The sequence below is a fragment of the Microcaecilia unicolor genome, chromosome 2, assembly GCF_901765095.1.
Source record: "Microcaecilia unicolor chromosome 2, aMicUni1.1, whole genome shotgun sequence".
NCBI lineage: Eukaryota > Metazoa > Chordata > Amphibia > Gymnophiona > Siphonopidae > Microcaecilia > Microcaecilia unicolor.
Window position 1 is genome coordinate 651812610 of NC_044032.1, and position 22010 is coordinate 651834619.

General features: G+C 45.7%; 1 protein-coding gene across 1 annotated transcript in view; it reads right to left on the minus strand.

The window, feature by feature from the left end:
- Positions 1-14323: 14323 nt before the first annotated feature.
- The window catches only part of NUDT6 (nudix hydrolase 6), an 89995-nt gene continuing 82308 nt past the window's right edge, over positions 14324-22010 (minus strand). Inside the window, exon 6 of the mRNA XM_030192261.1 lies at positions 14324-14500. Within this exon, the coding sequence (XP_030048121.1) occupies positions 14324-14500 (177 nt within the window). The remainder of the gene's footprint in view (positions 14501-22010) is intronic.

A 22010-nucleotide genomic window follows, 5' to 3' on the forward strand; every position in this document is an offset into this window, starting at 1 on the left:
GATTTCTAACCTTCCTCATGATCAAGGATACCCCACGAGGTGAGATTTTGCGTGGAGCCCCAGATCTTTGTCGATTGACAGTCATTTTGTACTTCTTCCATTTTCTTACTATGGCACCAACAGTTGTCTCCTTCTCGCCCAGCGTCTTACTGATGGTTTTGTAGCCCATTCCAGCCTTGTGCAGGTGTATGATCTTGTCCCTGACATCCTTAGACAGCTCCTTGCTCTTGGCCATTTTGTAGAGGTTAGAGTCTGACTGATTCACTGAGTCTGTGGACAGGTGTCTTTCATACAGGTGACCATTGCCGACAGCTGTCTGTCATGCAGGTAACGAGTTGATTTGGAGCATCTACCTGGTCTGTAGGGGCCAGATCTCTTACTGGTTGGTGGGGGATCAAATACTTATTTCCCTCTGCAGAATGCAAATAAATTCATATACTTTCCACAATGTGATTTTCCGGATTTAATTTGTGATGTGCTATCTCTCACTGTTACCAATAACCTACCCTTCAATTATGGGCTGCTCATGTCTTTGTCAGTGGGCAAACTTACAAAATCAGCAAGGGATCAAATACTTATTTCCCCCACTGTAGAAGTCGGCCCTTGCAGATCACCAATGTGGCCGCGCAGGCTTCTACATGGAATGTTGCTAGTGGAGTAGCAACATTCCATGTAGAATCTCCAATAGTATCTATTTTATTTTTGTTACATTTGTACCCTGCGCTTTCCCACTCACGGCAGGCTCAATGCAGCTTACATGGGGCAATGGAGGGTTAAGTGACTTGCCCAGAGTCACAAGGAGCTGCCTGAGGTGGGAATTGAACTCAGTTCCTCAGCACCAAAGTCCACCACCCTAACCACTAGGCCACTCCTCCTTTCTCTGCCATCATCTACTATGTTACTATGTTTGCAGATGTAGGAAGAATATTCCAGGTCTTTGCTTCACAGTGGAGTGGTTTATTTTGAGGAGGCCCAATGGCTTTTGGAGGGAGGTATAAGGGAGGAGCCTTGTCTTTCTTCCCCAAGATGGGGTCCAGTAAGGAGGAAACGAGTGTCTTACGCCATGAGCAGTCGCCAACCAGTGTGTCGCAAGCACCCAGGAGGTGTATTGCGGGGCTTAGCCAGTGCAAACAACAGCGGCTTGGAGGGGAGAACAGCAGCAGGAGACGTGGGCTACAGAAACCCCAGTGCTGCACTTCTTCCCTGGTTGTGAAGGCAGCAAACCCTGCTTAGCAGCTTTTCATGTCTGATGCACAGAGACTCCAGAAGCAAAAGCCTGCTAAGCACGGTTTGCTGCTTACGCGACCTGGGAAGGAGCGTGGCGTCTGGGTTCGTGTAGCTGCGTCTCCTCCACTGGGCCCTGCTGAGCACCGATGCTGCACTTTTTCTTTTTTAAGAGGGGGAAAGGGGGCATAAAGCTACTAGACTATAATGATGAAGGGGGAAATACTGGACCCCTACAAGCCCACCCCTTTCACTTTAAGTAAGATGTGGCAGCCGTGTTAGTCCACTTTTAAAGGTAATCAATAGAAATACTACTACTACTACTATTTAGCATTTCTATAGCGCTACAAGGCGTACACAGCGCTGCACAAACACAGAAGAAAGACAGTCCCTGCTCAAAGAGCTTACAATCTAATAGACAAAAAATAAATAAAGTAAGCAAATCAAATCAATTAATGTGAACGGAAAGAAAGAGAGGAGGGTAGGTGGAGGCGAGTGGTTACAAGTGGTTACAAGTCAAAAGCAATGTTAAAGAGGTGGGCTTTCAGTCTAGATTTAAAGGTGGCCAAGGATGGGGCAAGACGTAGGGGCTCAGGAAGTTTATTCCAGGTGTAGGGTGCAGCGAGACAGAAGGCGCGAAGTCTGGAGTTGGCAGTAGTGGAGAAGGGAACAGATAAGAAGGATTTATCCATGGAGCGGAGTGCACGGGAAGGGGTGTAGGGAAGGACGAGTGTGGAGAGATACTGGGGAGCAGCAGAGTGAATACATTTATAGGTTAGTAGAAGAAGTTTGAACAGGATGCGAAAACGGATAGGGAGCCAGTGAAGGGTCTTGAGGAGAGGGGTAGTATGAGTAAAGCGACCCTGGCGGAAGATGAGACGGGCAGCAGAGTTTTGAACCGACTGGAGAGGGCAGAGGTGACTAAGTGGGAGGCCAGCAAGAAGCAGATTGCAGTAGTCTAAACGAGAGGTGACAAGGGTGTGGATGAGGGTTTTGGTAGAGTGCTCGGAAAGAATAGAATAAAATAAAACATAGAAAAGAAAATAAGATGATACCTTTTTATTGGACTAAATACATTTTTTGATTAGCTTTCGAAGGTAGCTTTTCTTCTGATCTGACAAAGAAGGGCTACCTCTGAAAGCCAATCAAAAAAAATGTATTAATTTAGTCCAATAAAAAGGTATCATCTTATTTTCTTCTATTTCTATTCATTACCTTATCACTTTAATATATCAATTCACCTACAACCCCACATGCACTCCTTTCACTCAGGGCCCAGGTCAAACAATCTTCAGGGCCCTGCCTCCGCTACCCCCCCAACTGCTCTTCTGTCCTTCTTTCTGCCACATCCCGCCTCCTATGAAGTAACTTCCTGTTTCCACATAGGCGGGTTGGAGCAGTCTTGATCACTGGCACTGGGCCCTCCTTGGAGGCCAGGCCTGGGGAATCTTCCCCCTGCCCCCCCCCCCCCAGCGCTCTGCTTTCACTTTCTGATCAATTTAATACATCAACCCCACCCCAGACGGGGGTGGGCGTAGGAGGAAGAAATGTAGGCTGACCCAGCTCTATAGAAAGGGTGGGGTTAGAGAGAGGAATGTTGGGTTCACTGGACTACCAGGGATCTGAGTTCCCCACTCCTTAGGGCAAGGGGTCCGGAGGAACTCCAAGTCATGACATTGAGCTCCTTTATGCAATGCTTCAGGTGTGCACTTTACTTGTATTAACCATCTGCATTATTGAAGTTTTCTGCTCTGTTGCTGTCTTAGCTTAAGGTTCTGTTCAAGGGACGGTAGTCTAGAAAGTTAATGAAACCAAACTACGTATGTGTTAGGCGGTGAGAGTCTGATATGTACAGATGGGGAGAGGGATCTTGGGGTGATAGTATCTGAAGGCGATGAAACAGTGTGACAAGGCAGTGGCCGTAGCTAGAAGGTTGCTAGGCTGTATAGAGAGGGGAGTGACCAGCAGAAGAAAGGTGTTGATGCCCCTGTATAAGTCGTTGGTGAGGCCCCACCTGGAGTATTGTGTTCAGTTTTGGAGGCCGTATCTTGTTAAGGATGTAAAAAGAATTGAAGCGGTGCAAAGGAAAGCTACGAGAATGGTATGGGATTTGCGTTACAAGACGTATGAGGAGAGACTTGCTGACCTGAACATGTATAGCCTGGAGGAAAGGAGGAACAGGGGTGATATGATACAGACGTTCAAATATTTGAAAGGTATTAATCCGCAAACGAACCTTTTCCGGAGATGGGAAGGTGGTAGAACGAGAGGACATGAAATGAGATTGAAGGGGGGCAGACTCAGGAAAAATGTCAGGAAGTATTTTTTCATGGAGAGAGTGGTAGATACTTAGAATGCCCTCCCGCGGGAGGTGGTGGAAATGAAAACGGTAATGGAATTCAAAAATGCATGGGATAAACATAAATAGGGTTACCGTTTGTCCGGATTTCCCCGGACATGTCCTCTTTTTGAGGGGATGTTCGGGGCGTCCGGCGGGTTTTGCCTGCACGCACGTTTGTCCGGATTTCTGGACAAACGTGCGTGCGGGAGGGCGTGCGGGAGGTTGCACGATCCATCGGCGTCGTAGCTCTGCCCTCCCTTACCATCTTCCCTGGTGGTCTAGTGACATCTTCGGGGCAGGAAAGAGCCCCCTCTTTCCTGCCCAGAGCACTGCCTTGCCCATCCTCCTTCTCGGTCTCGGCTGGGGATTCAAAATGGCCGCCGAGAGTTGAAGTCTCGTGAGGCCGCTTCAACTCTTGGCGGCCATTTTGAATCCCCAGTCGCGACCGAGAAGGATGTAGGCAAGGGCAGGCAGCGCTCCGGGCAGGAAAGAGGGGGCTCTTTCCTGCCTCGAAGACGTCACTAGACCACCAGGGAAGATGGTAAGGAAGGGGAGGGGAGCATGTGATGGGGTGAGGGGAGTATGTGATGGAGGGGCGCGGGGGAGGGAACTATGTGACGTGGGAGGGGAAAGGGGGCGGAATGAGGATCCGAAAGGGGCGTGGCAGTGGGCCTGGCGGGGGCGGGCGTGACATGTGCCCTCTTTTTCAGAGGACACAAAATGGTAACCCTAAACATAAAGGAATCCTGTTCAGAAGGAATGGATCCTCAGAAGCTTAGCGGAGATTGGGTGGCAGAGCCGGTGGGGGGAGGCGGGGCTAGTGCTGGGCAGACTTCTATGGTCTGTGCCCTGAAAATGGCAGATGCAAATCAAGGTCACGTATACACAAAGTAGCACATTTGAGTTTATCTTGTTGGGCAGACTGGATGGACCGTGCAGGTCTTTTTCTGCCGTCATCTACTATGTTACCCACTGCCCTTTGCATTAAGGAGATTACCAACTTGAGGAGGTCAGTCTCCATTCAGTGTAGCCCGGACATCTATGAGACCTGAGCTCTACTTTATAGCTGATTTTTAAAATGCATTAAATAAATACAAATAAAGGAACGCAGCCAACCAAGCAGGAAGCATTCCTTTGAAACAGGAGGAAGAGTCTATTTGCTCGATTTCACTGCCTGATTGTAATTACAGCGGAAGAGGTACAGATTGTCTCTCCCTCCACTGTAATGGCACAGGGTTGGCTTTGTACTAGTCACAGAAAAGGGACATCCTACACCCAGATGTACAGCAGTTTCTCCAGATAAGCCAGAGAGAAGCCTGCCTTAGGATGACTCTCCTTTACTCACATCTGCCACTTCTCCGCACTGGACTAGCACGTTTTCATTGTCCCCAGAACAGCATGCGGAGACTGAATTTTGGACAAAGCTGAGAAAGAAAATGAGGAACAGCCCTTCTTGACTGATATTGAGAAGTGTTAACGCCCTGTCACCTGACCCCATTGAGAATTGGATTACCTTATGACCATTGCCAAAGCAGGAGGATTACAGCTCCTGTTAAAACACACACACGTGTTGATTTGCTGTCCTCCTGGAGTCTATGTGGCACACACACACACACACACACACACACGTGTTGATCTGCTGTCCTCCTGGAGTCTATGTGACACACACACACACACGTGTTGATCTGCTGTCCTCCTGGAGTCTATGTGGCACACACACATGTTGATTTGCTGTCCTCCTGGAGTCTATGTGACACACACACACACACACACGTGTTGATCTGCTGTCCTCCTGGAGTCTATGTGACACACACACACATGTTGATCTGCTGTCCTCCTGGAGTCTATGTGACACACACACACGTGTTGATCTGCTGTCCTCCTGGAGTCTATGTGGCACACACACATGTTGATTTGCTGTCCTCCTGGAGTCTATGTGACACACACACACACGTGTTGATCTGCTGTCCTCCTGGAGTCTATGTGACACACACACACACACATGTTGATTTGCTGTCCTCCTGGAGTCTATGTGACACACACACACACACGTGTTGATCTGCTGTCCTCCTGGAGTCTATGTGACACACACATACACACACACATGTTGATCTGCTGTCCTCCTGGAGTCTATGTGACACACACACACACACACACACATGTTGATCTGCTGTCCTCCTGGAGTCTATGTGACACACACACACACACACGTGTTGATCTGCTGTCCTCCTGGAGTCTATGTGACACACACACACACACACGTGTTGATCTGCTGTCCTCCTGGAGTCTATGTGGCACACACACATGTTGATTTGCTGTCCTCCTGGAGTCTATGTGACACACACACACGTGTTGATCTGCTGTCCTCCTGGAGTCTATGTGACACACACACACATGTTGATCTGCTGTCCTCCTGGAGTCTATGTGACACACACACACGTGTTGATCTGCTGTCCTCCTGGAGTCTATGTGGCACACACACATGTTGATTTGCTGTCCTCCTGGAGTCTATGTGACACACACACACACGTGTTGATCTGCTGTCCTCCTGGAGTCTATGTGACACACACACACACACATGTTGATTTGCTGTCCTCCTGGAGTCTATGTGACACACACACACACGTGTTGATCTGCTGTCCTCCTGGAGTCTATGTGACACACACACACACACACACATGTTGATCTGCTGTCCTCCTGGAGTCTATGTGACACACACACACACACACACACATGTTGATCTGCTGTCCTCCTGGAGTCTATGTGACACACACACACACACACACGTGTTGATCTGCTGTCCTCCTGGAGTCTATGTGGCACACACACATGTTGATTTGCTGTCCTCCTGGAGTCTATGTGACACACACACACGTGTTGATCTGCTGTCCTCCTGGAGTCTATGTGACACACACACACACACACACACACACACATGTTGATCTGCTGTCCTCCTGGAGTCTATGTGGCACACACACATGTTGATTTGCTGTCCTCCTGGAGTCTATGTGACACACACACACACACACACACACACACGTGTTGATCTGCTGTCCTCCTGGAGTCTATGTGACACACACACACACACACACACATGTTGATCTGCTGTCCTCCTGGAGTCTATGTGACACACACACACACACACACACACGTGTTGATCTGCTGTCCTCCTGGAGTCTATGTGACACACACACACACACACACACACATGTTGATCTGCTGTCCTCCTGGAGTCTATGTGGCACGCACACACACACACACATGTTGATTTGCTGTCCTCCTGGAGTCTATGTGACACACACACACACACACACACACACACACATGTTGATCTGCTGTCCTCCTGGAGTCTATGTGGCACGCACAGACACACACACACATGTTGATTTGCTGTCCTCCTGGAGTCTATGTGACACACACACACGTGTTGATCTGCTGTCCTCCTGGAGTCTATGTGACACACACACACATGTTGATCTGCTGTCCTCCTGGAGTCTATGTGACACACACACACGTGTTGATCTGCTGTCCTCCTGGAGTCTATGTGGCACACACACATGTTGATTTGCTGTCCTCCTGGAGTCTATGTGACACACACACACACGTGTTGATCTGCTGTCCTCCTGGAGTCTATGTGACACACACACACACACATGTTGATCTGCTGTCCTCCTGGAGTCTATGTGGCACACACACACACACACACACGTTGATCTGCTGTCCTCCTGGAGTCTATGTGGCACGCACACACACACACACACACACACATGTTGATTTGCTGTCCTCCTGGAGTCTATGTGGCTCTAAGCTGTACAAATCCCCTTCCTCCATACAAATGTAGGGGATAAACCAGATCAGCAGAAAATAACAGAACGAAACTTCTTTTTATTCTCGAAACAAACAAGATTGGGAGATCAACTGAAGGGGACGGGATGGGGGATCTTGCACCTGAGTCACCTGAAAAGTTTTAACTGCAAGGTCTACATGCATCTCCCAAGTGAGAAGCGCTAGAGATACCAAATTCTAGAGATACACAGGTTGCAGTAAGCAGGCATCAGACGTCATGACTCCATTGTGCCCCACATGGATGATACCTTCAGAATCATAATCAATGAGGCCAAGGTGAAGCTGTGCAACTGGCTATCGCCATTGATATGGCTCAGGGAGAGACTACAAAGCAAACAAGCGTCTAGGGCTCTTCAGCTTGGAGAAAAGATGACTGAGGGGAGATATGATAGAGGTCTATAAAATAATGAGTGGAGTGGAACGGGTAGACGTGAAGCGTCTTTTATGCTTTCCAAAAATACTAGCACTAGGGGGCATGCGATGAAGCTACAAAGTAGTAAATTTAATATGAATTGGAGAAAATGTTTCTTCACCCAACGTGTGATTAAATTCTGGAATTCGTTGCCAGAGAATGTGGTAAACGCAGTTAGCTTAGCGGGGTATAAAAAAAGGTCCATAAGCCATTATTAAAATGGACTTGGGGAAAATCCACTGCTTATTTCTGGGATAAGCAGCATACAATATATTGAACTTTTTTGGGATCTTGCCAGGTATCTGTGACCTGGATTGGCCACTGTTGGAAACAGAATGCTGGGCTTGATGGACCTTTGGTCTGTCCCAGTGTGGCAATACTTATGTACTTATAGATGCTGCCTAGGAGGTGGAGCCTCAGAAGAAACCTGAAACTCAAAGGTCAACCCGAACACAGACTTTCGTAGAGCATAGAAGTTCAAGAAACACTGGCACCCTCAGTCTAGGTAGTCACCAATAGACAGATGTGAGGCCAGGCAATGGAGGGGAATGGCCTGAGACAAGATGGATACTCCTGGAGGAGTAGCCTAGTGCTTAGTGCAGTGGACTTTGATCCTGGGGAACTGAGTTTGATTCCCACTGCAGCCCCTTGTGACTCTGGGCAAGTCACTTAACCCTCCATTGCCCCTAGTACAAAATAAGTACCTGAATATATGTAAATCGCTTTGAATGTAGTTGCAAAAACCTCAGAAAGGTGGTATGTCAAGTCCCAGTTCCCTTTCCCATGAGGGCAGGGCATGTACAGTTATGGGATTTCCATCAGAGACCATTGTAGAAAGGACAAGTCTTAAGACATAACTGGGCCTCATAAAGAGGTGTTGATGTACCAATAGCAGAAGATCAACAAGACTAAGGAGCTTTCTAGTGGTTAGAACAACAAGCTGAAATGGAGGAAAGTCAGAGTTCAAATACTACAATCAGCAGCTAAATTAGGCCCAGATATAGTTTCATGAACGGGGAAAAGTGAAAAAAAAAAAAATCTGTTTACAGGTTATCTAAATTAAGTCTCTTAGTGGTCCAAGACCAACTCTCTTGTCCAGGGTCTGGAAAACCATAAGGTCACCAAATTTAGTCTCGAGCCTAACATAATATTTTCTAGTACAATATTTCCAAGGAGTTTATTTCTTGCCCTTCTCTTCTTCCTTTGTATCTCATTCTGATCTGTTTCTTTCATCTGTTTTCTTTATGCCTCATATTTTCATTTTTTTTTAATCTTTTCTTTTCAAGTTCCATTTTTCTGCATTTCTTCCTGTCTCTGGTTTTACATTCAGTTCTTCTCTTACACATTTGTTGCACCTTCTTTTGGAGCAGAGGTTTCCAAACCTGGCCAGTTGAGTTTTCAGGATATCCACAATAAATATGCAAATTTCTCTAAATAAAATTTCATTGTAGGGACCCTGGAAAACTGACTGGGGGGGGGGGGGGGGTCCTCCAATCTCTTTTTCATGCCCCATTAATTTTCTGTCATTTATCCTACACTCCATGGTATTTACCTATCCCTTATCCCTCCCCCCCTAGGTCACACTGCTCACCAGCTCCTCTTTCTGCCATCTCTCTTCTCCATTCTTCCCTTCCTCATCTCATTTTCTTTTCTCTTCTCCACTTTGCTTAACCTTCATTGTCTCTATCTTCCCTGGTGTGTATGAAAGCCGTGCGTAGCTTTCGTTTCAAGACTGTGGGTGCCATGGGCATGCCTCCACATCGTGATTTTTGGTTGCAGACAACTTCTTCACAGTGCTGTTACATGCGGGACAAACACATGTGCAAATAATATGACAGCACACTGCTCCACAGAGAAGCCACCGTCATGGGATAGGAGGCAATGCTCTGGTGTGGATTAGAATTGGTTACTGGACAGACAAATCAGAGTGAATCAAAGTAAAAGTATAATGAAAAATGGTATAGAGAAATTTATAGTCCGGTGCCCAATGTGAAGAAAAGGTACTTAACTGTTAATTAAATTTAGGGAGGCAGATCCCAATCTCAGAGGGAGACCCCATCCTTCTGCTACCAAAAATTCCATTGCAGTAGTCTAAATGGCTTAGTACCATTGATTGTATCAGGTTGCAAAATGTTTCCCTTGGGAAGAATTGCTTCACATGTTTGAGTTTCCACATTGAGTGGAACATTTTCTTTGTTGTGGATGTCACTTGGCTCTCTAGTGTTAGGTTGCGGTTCAATGTAACGCCGAGGATTTTCAGGCTGTCTTGAGATAGGGAGGGTGTAATCTGGGGTGTTGATAATTGTGGGGTTGTCTGTGCTGTATTGGGATGAGAGGATATGACAGTGTGTTTTTTCTTTGTTGAGTTTTAGTTGAAATGCATTTGCCCAAGAGTCCATGATGTTCAAGTTGATCTTGATTTCGTTAGTGATTCTTGATTTCGTTAGTGATTTGTCAGTTTAGATTTGTAAGGAATGTATATTGGGACATCGTCTGCATAGATGAAGGGGTTAAGGCCTTGGTTGGATAAGGACTTGGCTAGTGGGGTCATCGTTAGGTTGAAGAGGATCGGTGAGAGCGGTGATCCTTGCGGTACTCCGCAGTCTGCTTTCCATGGTGATGATATGTTTGATTTTACTTGGTATGTTCTTGTGGTTAGGAAACCCTTGATCCAGATAAGTATGTTTTCACCAATCCCGAACTTATCTAGTATTCTTATTAATATATTGTGGTTTACCATGTCGAATGCACTAGACATGTCGAATTGGAGGAGGAGGATATTTTTGCCTATTGCTATTTCCTGCTTGAATTTGGCTAGGAGAGTGAGTAGTACTGTTTCTGTGCTGTGGAGGAGGCGAAAACCTGACTGTGATTCGTGTAATATTGAGAATTTGTTTATATATTCTGTAAGTTGTTTGTTGTCAATTGGACTGTGTTTCACCGGTCCAAGCTGCTAAGGTCATGGCAATGATAACAAAGATGAAGAAAGGAGGTGTTGATGCCCCTCTACAAGTCGTTGGTGAGGCCCCACCTAGAGTATTGTGTTCAGTTTCGGAGGCCGTATCTTGCTAAAGATGTAAAAAGACTGGAAGCGGTGCAAAGAAAAGCTACGAAAATGGTATGGGATTTGCTTTGCAAACCGTACGAGGAGAGGCTTGCTGACCTGAACATGTATACCTTGGAGGAAAGGAGAAACAGGGGTGATATGATACATACGTTCAAATATTTTAAAGGTATTAATCCGCCAACGAACCTTTTCCGGAGATGGGAAGGCGGTAGAACCAAAGCACATGAATTGAGGTTGAAGGGGAGCAGATTCAGGAGTAATGTCAGGAAGTATTTTTTCACGGAGAGGGTGGTGGATATGTGGAATGCCCTCTCGCGGGAGATGAAAACGGTAACAGAATTCAAACATGCGTGAGATAAACACAAAGGAATCCTGTTTAGAAGGAATGGATCCACAGAATCTTAGCGGAGATTGGGTGGCAACACCGGTAATTGGGAAGCAAAACCAGTGCTGGGCAGACTTTACGGTCTGTGCCCTGATCGTGACTGAATAGATAAGGATGGGCTGGAGTGTAAAAGTGGCTTTGACGTTAGTTTCAGAACTTTTAGTACAAGAGTGCTGGGGAGACTTCTACAGTCTATGCCCTGAGAAAGGCAAGGAAAAATCAAACTCGGGTATAAAGTATCGCATACCATGTAAAATGAGTTTTTCTTGTTGGGCAGTCTGGATGGACCACACAGGTATCTTTATCTTCCGTCATTTACTGTGTTACTATATGAAGATGCAAGGGATGAATTAGCATTACTACTAATGCAGATGATAAAGTATTCATTGCTATAAGGAAGTCAAGTGTTTCAGACAGAGATTCCTTTGATACCTGCAGACCCAGTTAAAAGGCATCTGAAGGAACTTTTTATCACAATGAACAATCCACTTCCTGATAGTGCATTGTTGAACACCTCTTTAGCTGTGTTGGATTAAAGACTCACAAGCACACTCACGTGAGCGACAGTCAATTTTCAAAATTTAGTTTAACTAAAACGAAGTAGATTGAATTGTAGAGCAATGAAACTTGGGCTAAAGTTAACAATACTTGCATTCACTGTATTTACAGTACTTTTACTTTTTACTCAAAAAGTATTATATTAGGCAGTAACGTTCTTACTTAAGTAAGGGGTCGTTTTACTAAGGTGCACTGAAAAATGGCCTGTGCTGTTGCACGCACGTGCATTGGATGTGTGCAGGTCCATTTTTCAGCGAACCTGCAAAAACAAAAATCCCCTTTTATTTGGCCGAAAGTAGACGTGCGGCAAAATAAATATTGGCGCGCGTCCATTTTGGGCCTGAGGTCTTACCGCCACCCAAGGTCTCACGCATTAACCGGGTGGTAATTGTCAGCACACATACACTGCCGACTACCGCCCGGTTAGCGCTATGCGGTAGAAAATAAAAAATATTCTCTGCCACGCGTATCGGATGTGCGTAAAAAATTGAATTACCACCCGGGCCACGCGGTAGTCGGGTGACAGTTCCAAACTGATGCGCGTTGGACGCGCCTAGGTGTCCACGTGCCTTAGAAAAAGGGCCCCTAAATTTTTTTATGTAATTTTACTTTACTTTTACTTAAGTACTTTGAACAACACTGGTCTAGCTTGAGCTTCAGGTATCATCCTCCCTCAGGTTTGCAGAGTATAAATAACGACTTTCAACCCATGACTGGTATAAAAGTTTGGAAAACAGCCCATAAAGAACACCAGTTAAACCAGACTCAAAAATACATTTCCTTTATTTTTAGAAAAACATGAAAAAGAAAAGCCAGGCTTAACGGACAAATGAAGTTAGATGCAAATTAAGCACACTTGTCCCTCTCTCATTAGTGGAAAGAGTTAATATTGCAGAAACCCTTAAAGGGGGCTCCTTTTTGCTCATCCCCGCAGTCTACATATATCTTTTGAACTACAAAATCGATCCAGTTGGATGAGAATTCTGAATTTTGTCACCATTGCTATGAATGCAAAGGAAGGTTCCAGGCATCCTTGACATGTTGGGACTGTCGCTATGATCCTGGCTGCCAAAGCGAGACCCTGTAGATGTGCATTGCGTAGAAATTCTAGACTGCCATAAACCAATTACTAATTTTGAGCCCGAAAGGCAGTGTAATAGAGAAACTGGATTTTTAGTAAGGGGAGTTGGGTAGTGGTCCTCGAAATAAAATAGTGTGTCTCCTCTTTACAAGATGGAAATCAATAGCTTCTGCTCTTCTCCCCTTCAGTAATAATTATTTGGGTCTATATGTCTTAAATTAAAACTAGATGCCAGTTTGCTCTACAGCAGGCTTGTCCAACAGAACCCAGCCCACCAAGTGCTTTTTTCAGGCCCTTAGAAGCTTAAAAATCCTTGTGGTGCTTAAGCAGGGATTCCTGCTTCTCTGCCGCAACTTTGCTCTCTGTGGCTCAAGCTTGCAGGGAGCCAAGTCATGATGGGGAAGCAGGAATCCCACTGTTTTCTTCTGCAGCCGAAGCTAGGTGAGGGAAACTAAATTGAGTGGAGGCTGGGGGGGAGCAGTGGCGTAGCCACAGGTGGGCCTGGGTGGGCAAGGGCCCACCCATTTATGGCTCAGGCCCACCCAACAGTAGCACATGTTTAGCGGTAGCTACTGGGGATCCCAAGCTCTGCCGGCTGAAGACTTCCCCCTGATGCTAATGCAAATGCTGCTCTTCACGATACCGGCGCCTGCGCATGCTCAGTTTTCAGCGCATGCCTGCTGCAGACTGCCAAGGTGGAAAGAAGCATTTTCTCGCCAGCTGAGATTTTTTTTTGTGGTGGGGGAGGGGGGAGAATACTTGGTGCCCACCCACTTCTTGCCTGGGCCCACCCAAAATCTGTTGTCTGGCTACGCCCCTGGGGGGGAGGGTACATTAGTGAAAGAAACTGGGTGAAGCTTGGTTGTGGTGGTGGTGGGGGGGTTACATGAGCAAGAGTGATACTGGGTGAAAGTTGGGATGATGCACCGTCATATGAAACATGCAATGAAATACAACGGTGCAAATTATAAAATGTGGCCCCCGATAGAACAAGGTTGGACAAGTCTGCTCTACAGGTCAACGTCTTAGAAATGTGCAAGTGGTTTAGCAGTGCACATTTGACACGTGTGCTGTCCGGTAGGCTCTAAAGGGGATGTGGAACCATGCTATTGCTACTATGGACCAAGGACAGTTGGATAAATCGAGGCACCGAGAATGCGACTTGCCCATGGTTACAAGGACTCGACGCTCAGGGCTGCGAGTTGGCCAGTACCTTTCAGCTCAAGCCTCTTTTCCAGAGTGGGAATTTACCATAGCTTTGCCCGCTGGGGTCATTTCATTAGTAAATGTGGAGCTGTTCTGGATTGGAGGAAGAGTTTGCTAAGCTTGATCTCTCTCCTCCTCCGTGTGTTCATATTCAGTCCATGCTACATACACTGTTCACGTGTCTTTGCCTGCACACGTACGTTTCATAGAGCATGAACACCACTACACTGCTGGTAAGCTGCATAAAACTGGTTTAGCGACTCTGGAATCCTTGGTGTCACAACGGATAAAGCGTGCTCAAAGTGTCTTCTCAGAATGCAGTTGGCTTCTATGTTTTCTTGAAGCGCCTGAAGTGCAGCTTCTCGGCAAACGGCTGTTATCTGCCAATAGAAAAGAAATTTATTTTCAATACTAGAGTACTCACATTAATGTTTGGCAGGCGAATACAGATTGAGAACCTGAAAGCATAACCTCCCAAATTCTTTAAAAATTGCGAGTGCAAATTTGGGCGTGCGCCCAACTTGCGCTCAATTTAATTACATAATGAGCCAATTAGTGCCCATAATTGGCTTTTTATTGGCATTAATTAGATTGAATTAGAACTTACGCGCCTAAATTTTACACACAGCCCAAAAAAGGTGGCGCGAAAATGGGAGGGTCAAGGTCATGGTTTTGAGTTATGGAATGTGGGGGGCTCCGTGCGTAAATTTAGGTGCAGGCATTTGCATCACGTCTTTGTTGGTGCAAATGGCGGCGCCCACATTTATACATGACCCCTGGGTATAAGTGCTATTCTATAAACCAGGCCTAACTTTAAGCTCGGTTTTTTTTTTTTTTAGCACCATATATAGAATCTAGCCCAAAGTGTGATAAGGATAATATAACACAATTTGATAACTGGGAAGATCAAAGACAAGTAAATTAAGGCTACAGGAGACAAGGAAAATATCAACATAGGGATTTACGATGGAAAAAGAGACAGATTAAGGGGTTCTTTTACCAGGGGTGTAGCCAGACTTCGGCGGGAGGGGGGTCCAGAGCCAGAGGTGAGGGTGCACATTTTAGCCCCCCTGCCGCCGCAGCCGACCCTCCTGCCATTGCCGACCCCACCCCGCCATTGCCGCCCCCCCATCACCAACTTTGACCCCCCCCCCTGCCGACGACCCTCTCGACCCCCCCTCCTGCCACCAACCCCCGCCAGCCGAGGTCCTCTTCTTCCCACAAAAGGCTTCCTTCTGTTTCTGACGTCCTGGTGGTGGACGGAGGGGGGGGGGGGAGCGGCGGTGGCAACCTCGGGGGGGGGGTGGAGCTGCAGTGGTGACCTCAGGGGTGGGGTGGCGAGGGCGGGGCCCAGGGGGCAGCCTTTTCCCAGGCCCAGCCCAGTCTCTCGGTGGCCCTGGCTCAGGTTGTTTGTTTTATACAGGCTTTTTACGCCCTCTGTGGCGCCATTGTACTCCCAAGCATTTGACCCCTGAGGAAGGCTTCGTTGCTGAAACACAGACCGCGTAGGGTCCTTGGTACTAATAAAGTTTTTCGATGTTCTTATCTTCTGTTTGGGCTGGTCATTTGAACTTGGTTTTGCTTCCACCCCTTGCGTTATGAAGTGAATTCACTATTCCTTCATAACCGTACTTTTCCTGTCTTATCCAAGACACTCATTAAACTTATCCAGACCCACAAAGCAGGCTTCTCTTCTAACTGGTAGCGTGTGCTGCAGTTTCGTTCATTCTGCAACAATATTGGTATAGCTATTCTTTTACCAAACAAAATCTCCAGCAAGACTAGACATCATACCCCAGAGCCAAGCGTTTTCACAAAGGTCTTTGGTAACTATCGAGTGAATATGCCTGCTTACTTCACCGTCAAGTAGATCAGCGAGGCACTTGACTACACCTGGGATTTTGGAATTATTGTGTTCTGCAAAGCCTGATTTAGCTAATCCATATAATAACCATGGAGCAGTGTTTGGACATTTGATCATAACGTCTTGGTATCGTGGTGTGAGTTAATGTGGACTTTTCAAGACAGACTGTTTGGAACATCGTTGGGATAAGTACATCACTGTTTGATCAGACTTTTTCTAATCCCTTGATTAGTATGGTGTGGGGGCTATGTGGGTCATAAGGTGTATCTGTATTACTGAAATTTGTTTAGGTAGTTGAGATGTCTGTATTCAGCTCTATAACGATGTGATTTCAGATTTAACAGATTTAATACACTTTGCAATATATAATAAATAATTGTGAGATAATTCAAAGTCGTGGTAATATATCACATTGATTGTATGTTAGAACTATATTGAAATTTATTTACCCATATTTTGTGCAATGAAAATGCATGAGATCTAATTGCATACAATGGAGGCAGTGTGTGAAAATAGATCTCTGGTGGCAACTTCAAAATGTCAGTCATATATTTCCGAACCAAGTCCAGAGTGCCACTAAAGGCGATTTAAGGACTTTTATAAAACGGAGGGTATTCCTCCTAACCTGGTTTTCCAAGTATTCCAGTTTCCTGTGGAGTTCTGCCTCGCCTCACCCTATCCTTGGAATAAACTCCCTGAGCCCATACGTCAAGCCCCCTCCCTACCCATCTTCAAATCCTTGCTCAAAGCCCACCTCTTCAATGTTGCTTTCGGCACCTAACCTTTATACCTTTCAGGAAATCTAGACTGCCCCTATTTGACTGACTGTACATTTGTCCTTTAGATTGTAAGCTCCTTTGAGCAGGGACTGTCCTTCTATGTTAAATTGTACAGCGCTGTGTAACCCTAGTAGCGCTCTAGAAATGTCAAATAGTAGTAGTAGTAGTAGATCAAGTTTATCTTTGGCCAAAGAGCCATATGAATCCTGCAAGTCACTGATCTTCTTCTCCATGAATTCCATCGTCTTAGCTTGTAGCTCTAACCTCTGTGTCTGTTCCAAAGAAGTTCTAACAACATCGGAGAACTGCGCACCAAAAATTAAAGACAAATGCTGAACAGATTGATTGAGAGTCTGCATTGTGTCCCATAAAATATCCATAGTTACCACCTTAGGCCTCTTAAGCATTGAAACCAAGGCACCCGGACTTTTTCCCACCTTCTTTTTTTCTTCAAGGCCAGCTTCGTGCCGCCGAAGCTGCTGTTCCAGGCCTGGATTTACTCGCTCTTCCCCAGGGTGAAACACCTCGTCCGGGGTTTCCTCCAGCAAAGGAATCGGCGTCAGAGAAAACTCTCCCGGTGTTTGTAACTCCTGCAACGAGGGACCACTTCCAGGCTACTTAGGTCTCACGGTCTGATCGGGACTGAGCGAGACACCGCTCGTGTGCTACCAGAGAGCGTATCTGGCACGGCTGAAGACAGGAGAGGACTCAAACCGGCCGTCGTGCAGAACCCTTGGATTAGGGTCTGCTTCATTACCGGAACTGGAGTGGATGCCGGAGGCGGCTGCTGCTGCAGCACTCTACCAAAGGTAAGGAGCAAACCGGCCAGGCGTCTGCTCAGGACGCCATCTTGATCCCTCCCCCCTACACCAACTTTTTATAAATCATATGTTATGAAGTGGTCCCCATATTAGCCAGGTTTTCTAATTCCCTGAGAGTAGTGGTTACGATACCAGCACACTCTAACACAGTTGGTATCACCATTTTATGCAAGCTAGGCAGAGACAGTACATAAGTACATAAGTAGTGCCATACTGGGAAAGACCAAAGGTCCATCTAGCCCAGCATCCTGTCACCGACAGTGGCCAATCCAGGTCAAGGGCACCTGGCACGCTCCCCAAACGTAAAAACATTCCAGACAAGTTATACCTAAAAATGCGGAATTTTTCCAAGTCCATTTAATAGCGGTCTATGGACTTGTCCTTTAGGAATCTATCTAACCCCTTTTTAAACTCCGTCAAGCTAACCGCCCGTACCACGTTCTCCGGCAACGAATTCCAGAGTCTAATTACACGTTGGGTGAAGAAAAATTTTCTCCGATTCGTTTTAAATTTACCACACTGTAGCTTCAACTCATGCCCTCTAGTCCTAGTATTTTTGGATAGCGTGAACAGTCGCTTCACATCCACCCGATCAATTCCACTCATTATTTTATACACTTCTATCATATCTCCCCTCAGCCGTCTCTTCTCCAAGCTGAAAGCCCTAGCCTTCTCAGCCTCTCTTCGTAGGAAAGTCGTCCCATCCCCACTATCATTTTCGTCGCCCTTCGCTGTACCTTTTCCAATTCTACTATATCTTTTTTGAGATACGGAGACCAGTACTGAACACAATACTCCAGGTGCGGTCGCACCATGGAGCGATACAACGGCATTATAACATCCGCACACCTGGACTCCATACCCTTCCTAATAACACCCAACATTCTATTCGCTTTCCTAGCCGCAGCAGCACACTGAGCAGAAGGTTTCAGCGTATCATCGACGACGACACCCAGATCCCTTTCTTGATCCGTAACTCCTAACGCGGAACCTTGCAAGACGTAGCTATAATTCGTGTTCCTCTTACCCTCTTACAGTATGATTTGTGGATCATATAGGTCCATATTTTTGCTAAATGTGGACTTGAAAATTTTAGCAAAGCTTTTAGCAAATCGTTTAGCTCCATGGCCTGCCTTCTGTAATAAATCCTGATCATGACAATACAGTATTAAGTACATCCTGCAGATTAACTAGGTGATGCAGAAGTACAAGCTCTCAGCCGTGTTGGTGGCAATTGACGCTGAGAAGGCGTTCAACCATGTACATTGGCCCTTTATGTTCACTGTTTTGAGGAAGTTCAGTGTGGATGAGGACGTCTGCTTGTGGCTGAATGCTTTATACAATAACCATAAGGTCTGTATTAAAATCAATGGGGGTTATACATCCAGCTTTGATTTGGAAAGAGGTAACATAGTAACATAGTAGATGACGGCAGAAAAAGACCTGCATGGTCCATCCAGTCTGCCCAAGACAAACTCATATGTGTATACCTTACCTTGAATTTGTACCTGTCCTTTTCAGGGCACAGACCATATAAGTCTGCCCAGCAGTATTTCCTGCCTCCCAACCACCTGTCCCGCCTCCCATCACCGGCTCTGGTACAGACCGTATAAGTCTGCCCTCCCCTATCCTCGCCTCCCAACCACCACCCCCTCTTCCCCCCAACTGCTTCGCCACCCAATTTCAGCTAAGCTTCTGAGGATCCATTCCTTCTGCACAGGATTCCTCTATGCATATCCCACGCATGTTTGAACACCGTTACCGTTTTCATCTCCACCACCTCCCGCGGGAGGGCATTCCAAGCGTCTACCACCCTCTCCGTGAAGAAATACTTCCTGACATCTTTCCTGAGTCTGCCCCCCTTCAATCTCATTTCATGTCCTCTCGTTCTACCGCCTTCCCATTTCCAGAAAAGATTCGTTTGTGGATTAATACCTTTCAAATATTTGAACGTCTGTACTAGACAGGGTTGTCCCCCTCCCCTTTATTATTTGCTTTAGCTATGGAACCATTTGCACAATGTATAAGGGAAGACCCTGATATCAAAGAGGTTCCTATAGGCCACAATATTCACAAAATCTCATTATTTATGGATGACGTGATACCTTTGCTTTTGCAAACCTCGTCTTTCCATACTAGTCCTTTTACAACAGATGAAGGCCAATGGGATAGTTTGAGGCTTTCAAGCTCAAGATAAGACTAAGGCTCTTAACATCTCCCTGGGTCGCTCTGAATTTGAGCAAACTAAGAATTTTCCCTTTAGATGTGTCTCTAATCATCTTAAGTACCTAGGGGTCAAGGTTATTCGTAAACTGGACAATTTATTTCAGGTTAATTACACCCCATCATTGAGACAAGTTCAGGCTGACCTCAGGGAATGGAATAGAGGTACCCAATCATGGCTGGGATGAATTTCCATACTGAAGATGAATGTACTCCCTAGACTCCTACATTTGTTTCAGGCCTTGCTCATTCCATTGGCTCTTTATGTTCACTGTTTTGAGGAAGTTCAGTGTGGATGAGGACGTCTGCTTGTGGCTGAATGCTTTATACAATAACCATAAGGTTTGTATTAAAATCAATGGGGGTTATACATCCAGCTTTGATTTGGAAAGAGGTACTAGACAGGGTTGTCCCCCTCCCCTTTATTATTTGCTTTAGCTATGGAACCATTTGCACAATGTATAAGGGAAGACCCTGATATCAAAGAGGTTCCTATAGGCCACAATATTCACAAAATCTCATTATTTATGGATGACGTGATACCTTTGCTTTTGCAAACCTCGTCTTTCCATACTAGTCCTTTTACAACAGATGAAGGCCAATGGGATAGTTTGAGGCTTTCAAGCTCAAGATAAGACTAAGGCTCTTAACATCTCCCTGGGTCGCTCTGAATTTGAGCAAACTAAGAATTTTCCCTTTAGATGTGTCTCTAATCATCTTAAGTACCTAGGGGTCAAGGTTATTCGTAAACTGGACAATTTATTTCAGGTTAATTACACCCCATCATTGAGACAAGTTCAGGCTGACCTCAGGGAATGGAATAGAGGTACCCAATCATGGCTGGGATGAATTTCCATACTGAAGATGAATGTACTCCCTAGACTCCTACATTTGTTTCAGGCCTTGCTCATTCCATTGGCTCTTTATGTTCACTGTTTTGAGGAAGTTCAGTGTGGATGAGGACGTCTGCTTGTGGCTGAATGCTTTATACAATAACCATAAGGTTTGTATTAAAATCAATGGGGGTTATACATCCAGCTTTGATTTGGAAAGAGGTACTAGACAGGGTTGTCCCCCTCCCCTTTATTATTTGCTTTAGCTATGGAACCATTTGCACAATGTATAAGGGAAGACCCTGATATCAAAGAGGTTCCTATAGGCCACAATATTCACAAAATCTCATTATTTATGGATGACGTGATACCTTTGCTTTTGCAAACCTCGTCTTTCCATACTAGTCCTTTTACAACAGATGAAGGCCAATGGGATAGTTTGAGGCTTTCAAGCTCAAGATAAGACTAAGGCTCTTAACATCTCCCTGGGTCGCTCTGAATTTGAGCAAACTAAGAATTTTCCCTTTAGATGTGTCTCTAATCATCTTAAGTACCTAGGGGTCAAGGTTATTCGTAAACTGGACAATTTATTTCAGGTTAATTACACCCCATCATTGAGACAAGTTCAGGCTGACCTCAGGGAATGGAATAGAGGTACCCAATCATGGCTGGGATGAATTTCCATACTGAAGATGAATGTACTCCCTAGACTCCTACATTTGTTTCAGGCCTTGCTCATTCCATTGGCTCTTTATGTTCACTGTTTTGAGGAAGTTCAGTGTGGATGAGGACGTCTGCTTGTGGCTGAATGCTTTATACAATAACCATAAGGTTTGTATTAAAATCAATGGGGGTTATACATCCAGCTTTGATTTGGAAAGAGGTACTAGACAGGGTTGTCCCCCTCCCCTTTATTATTTGCTTTAGCTATGGAACCATTTGCACAATGTATAAGGGAAGACCCTGATATCAAAGAGGTTCCTATAGGCCACAATATTCACAAAATCTCATTATTTATGGATGACGTGATACCTTTGCTTTTGCAAACCTCGTCTTTCCATACTAGTCCTTTTACAACAGATGAAGGCCAATGGGATAGTTTGAGGCTTTCAAGCTCAAGATAAGACTAAGGCTCTTAACATCTCCCTGGGTCCCTCTGAATTTGAGCAAACTAAGAATTTTCCCTTTAAATGTGTCTCTAATCATCTTAAGTACCTAGGGGTCAAGGTTATTCGTAAACTGGACAATTTATTTCAGGTTAATTACACCCCATCATTGAGACAAGTTCAGGCTGACCTCAGGGAATGGAATAGAGGTACCCAATCACGGCTGGGATGAATTTCCATACTGAAGATGAATGTACTCCCTAG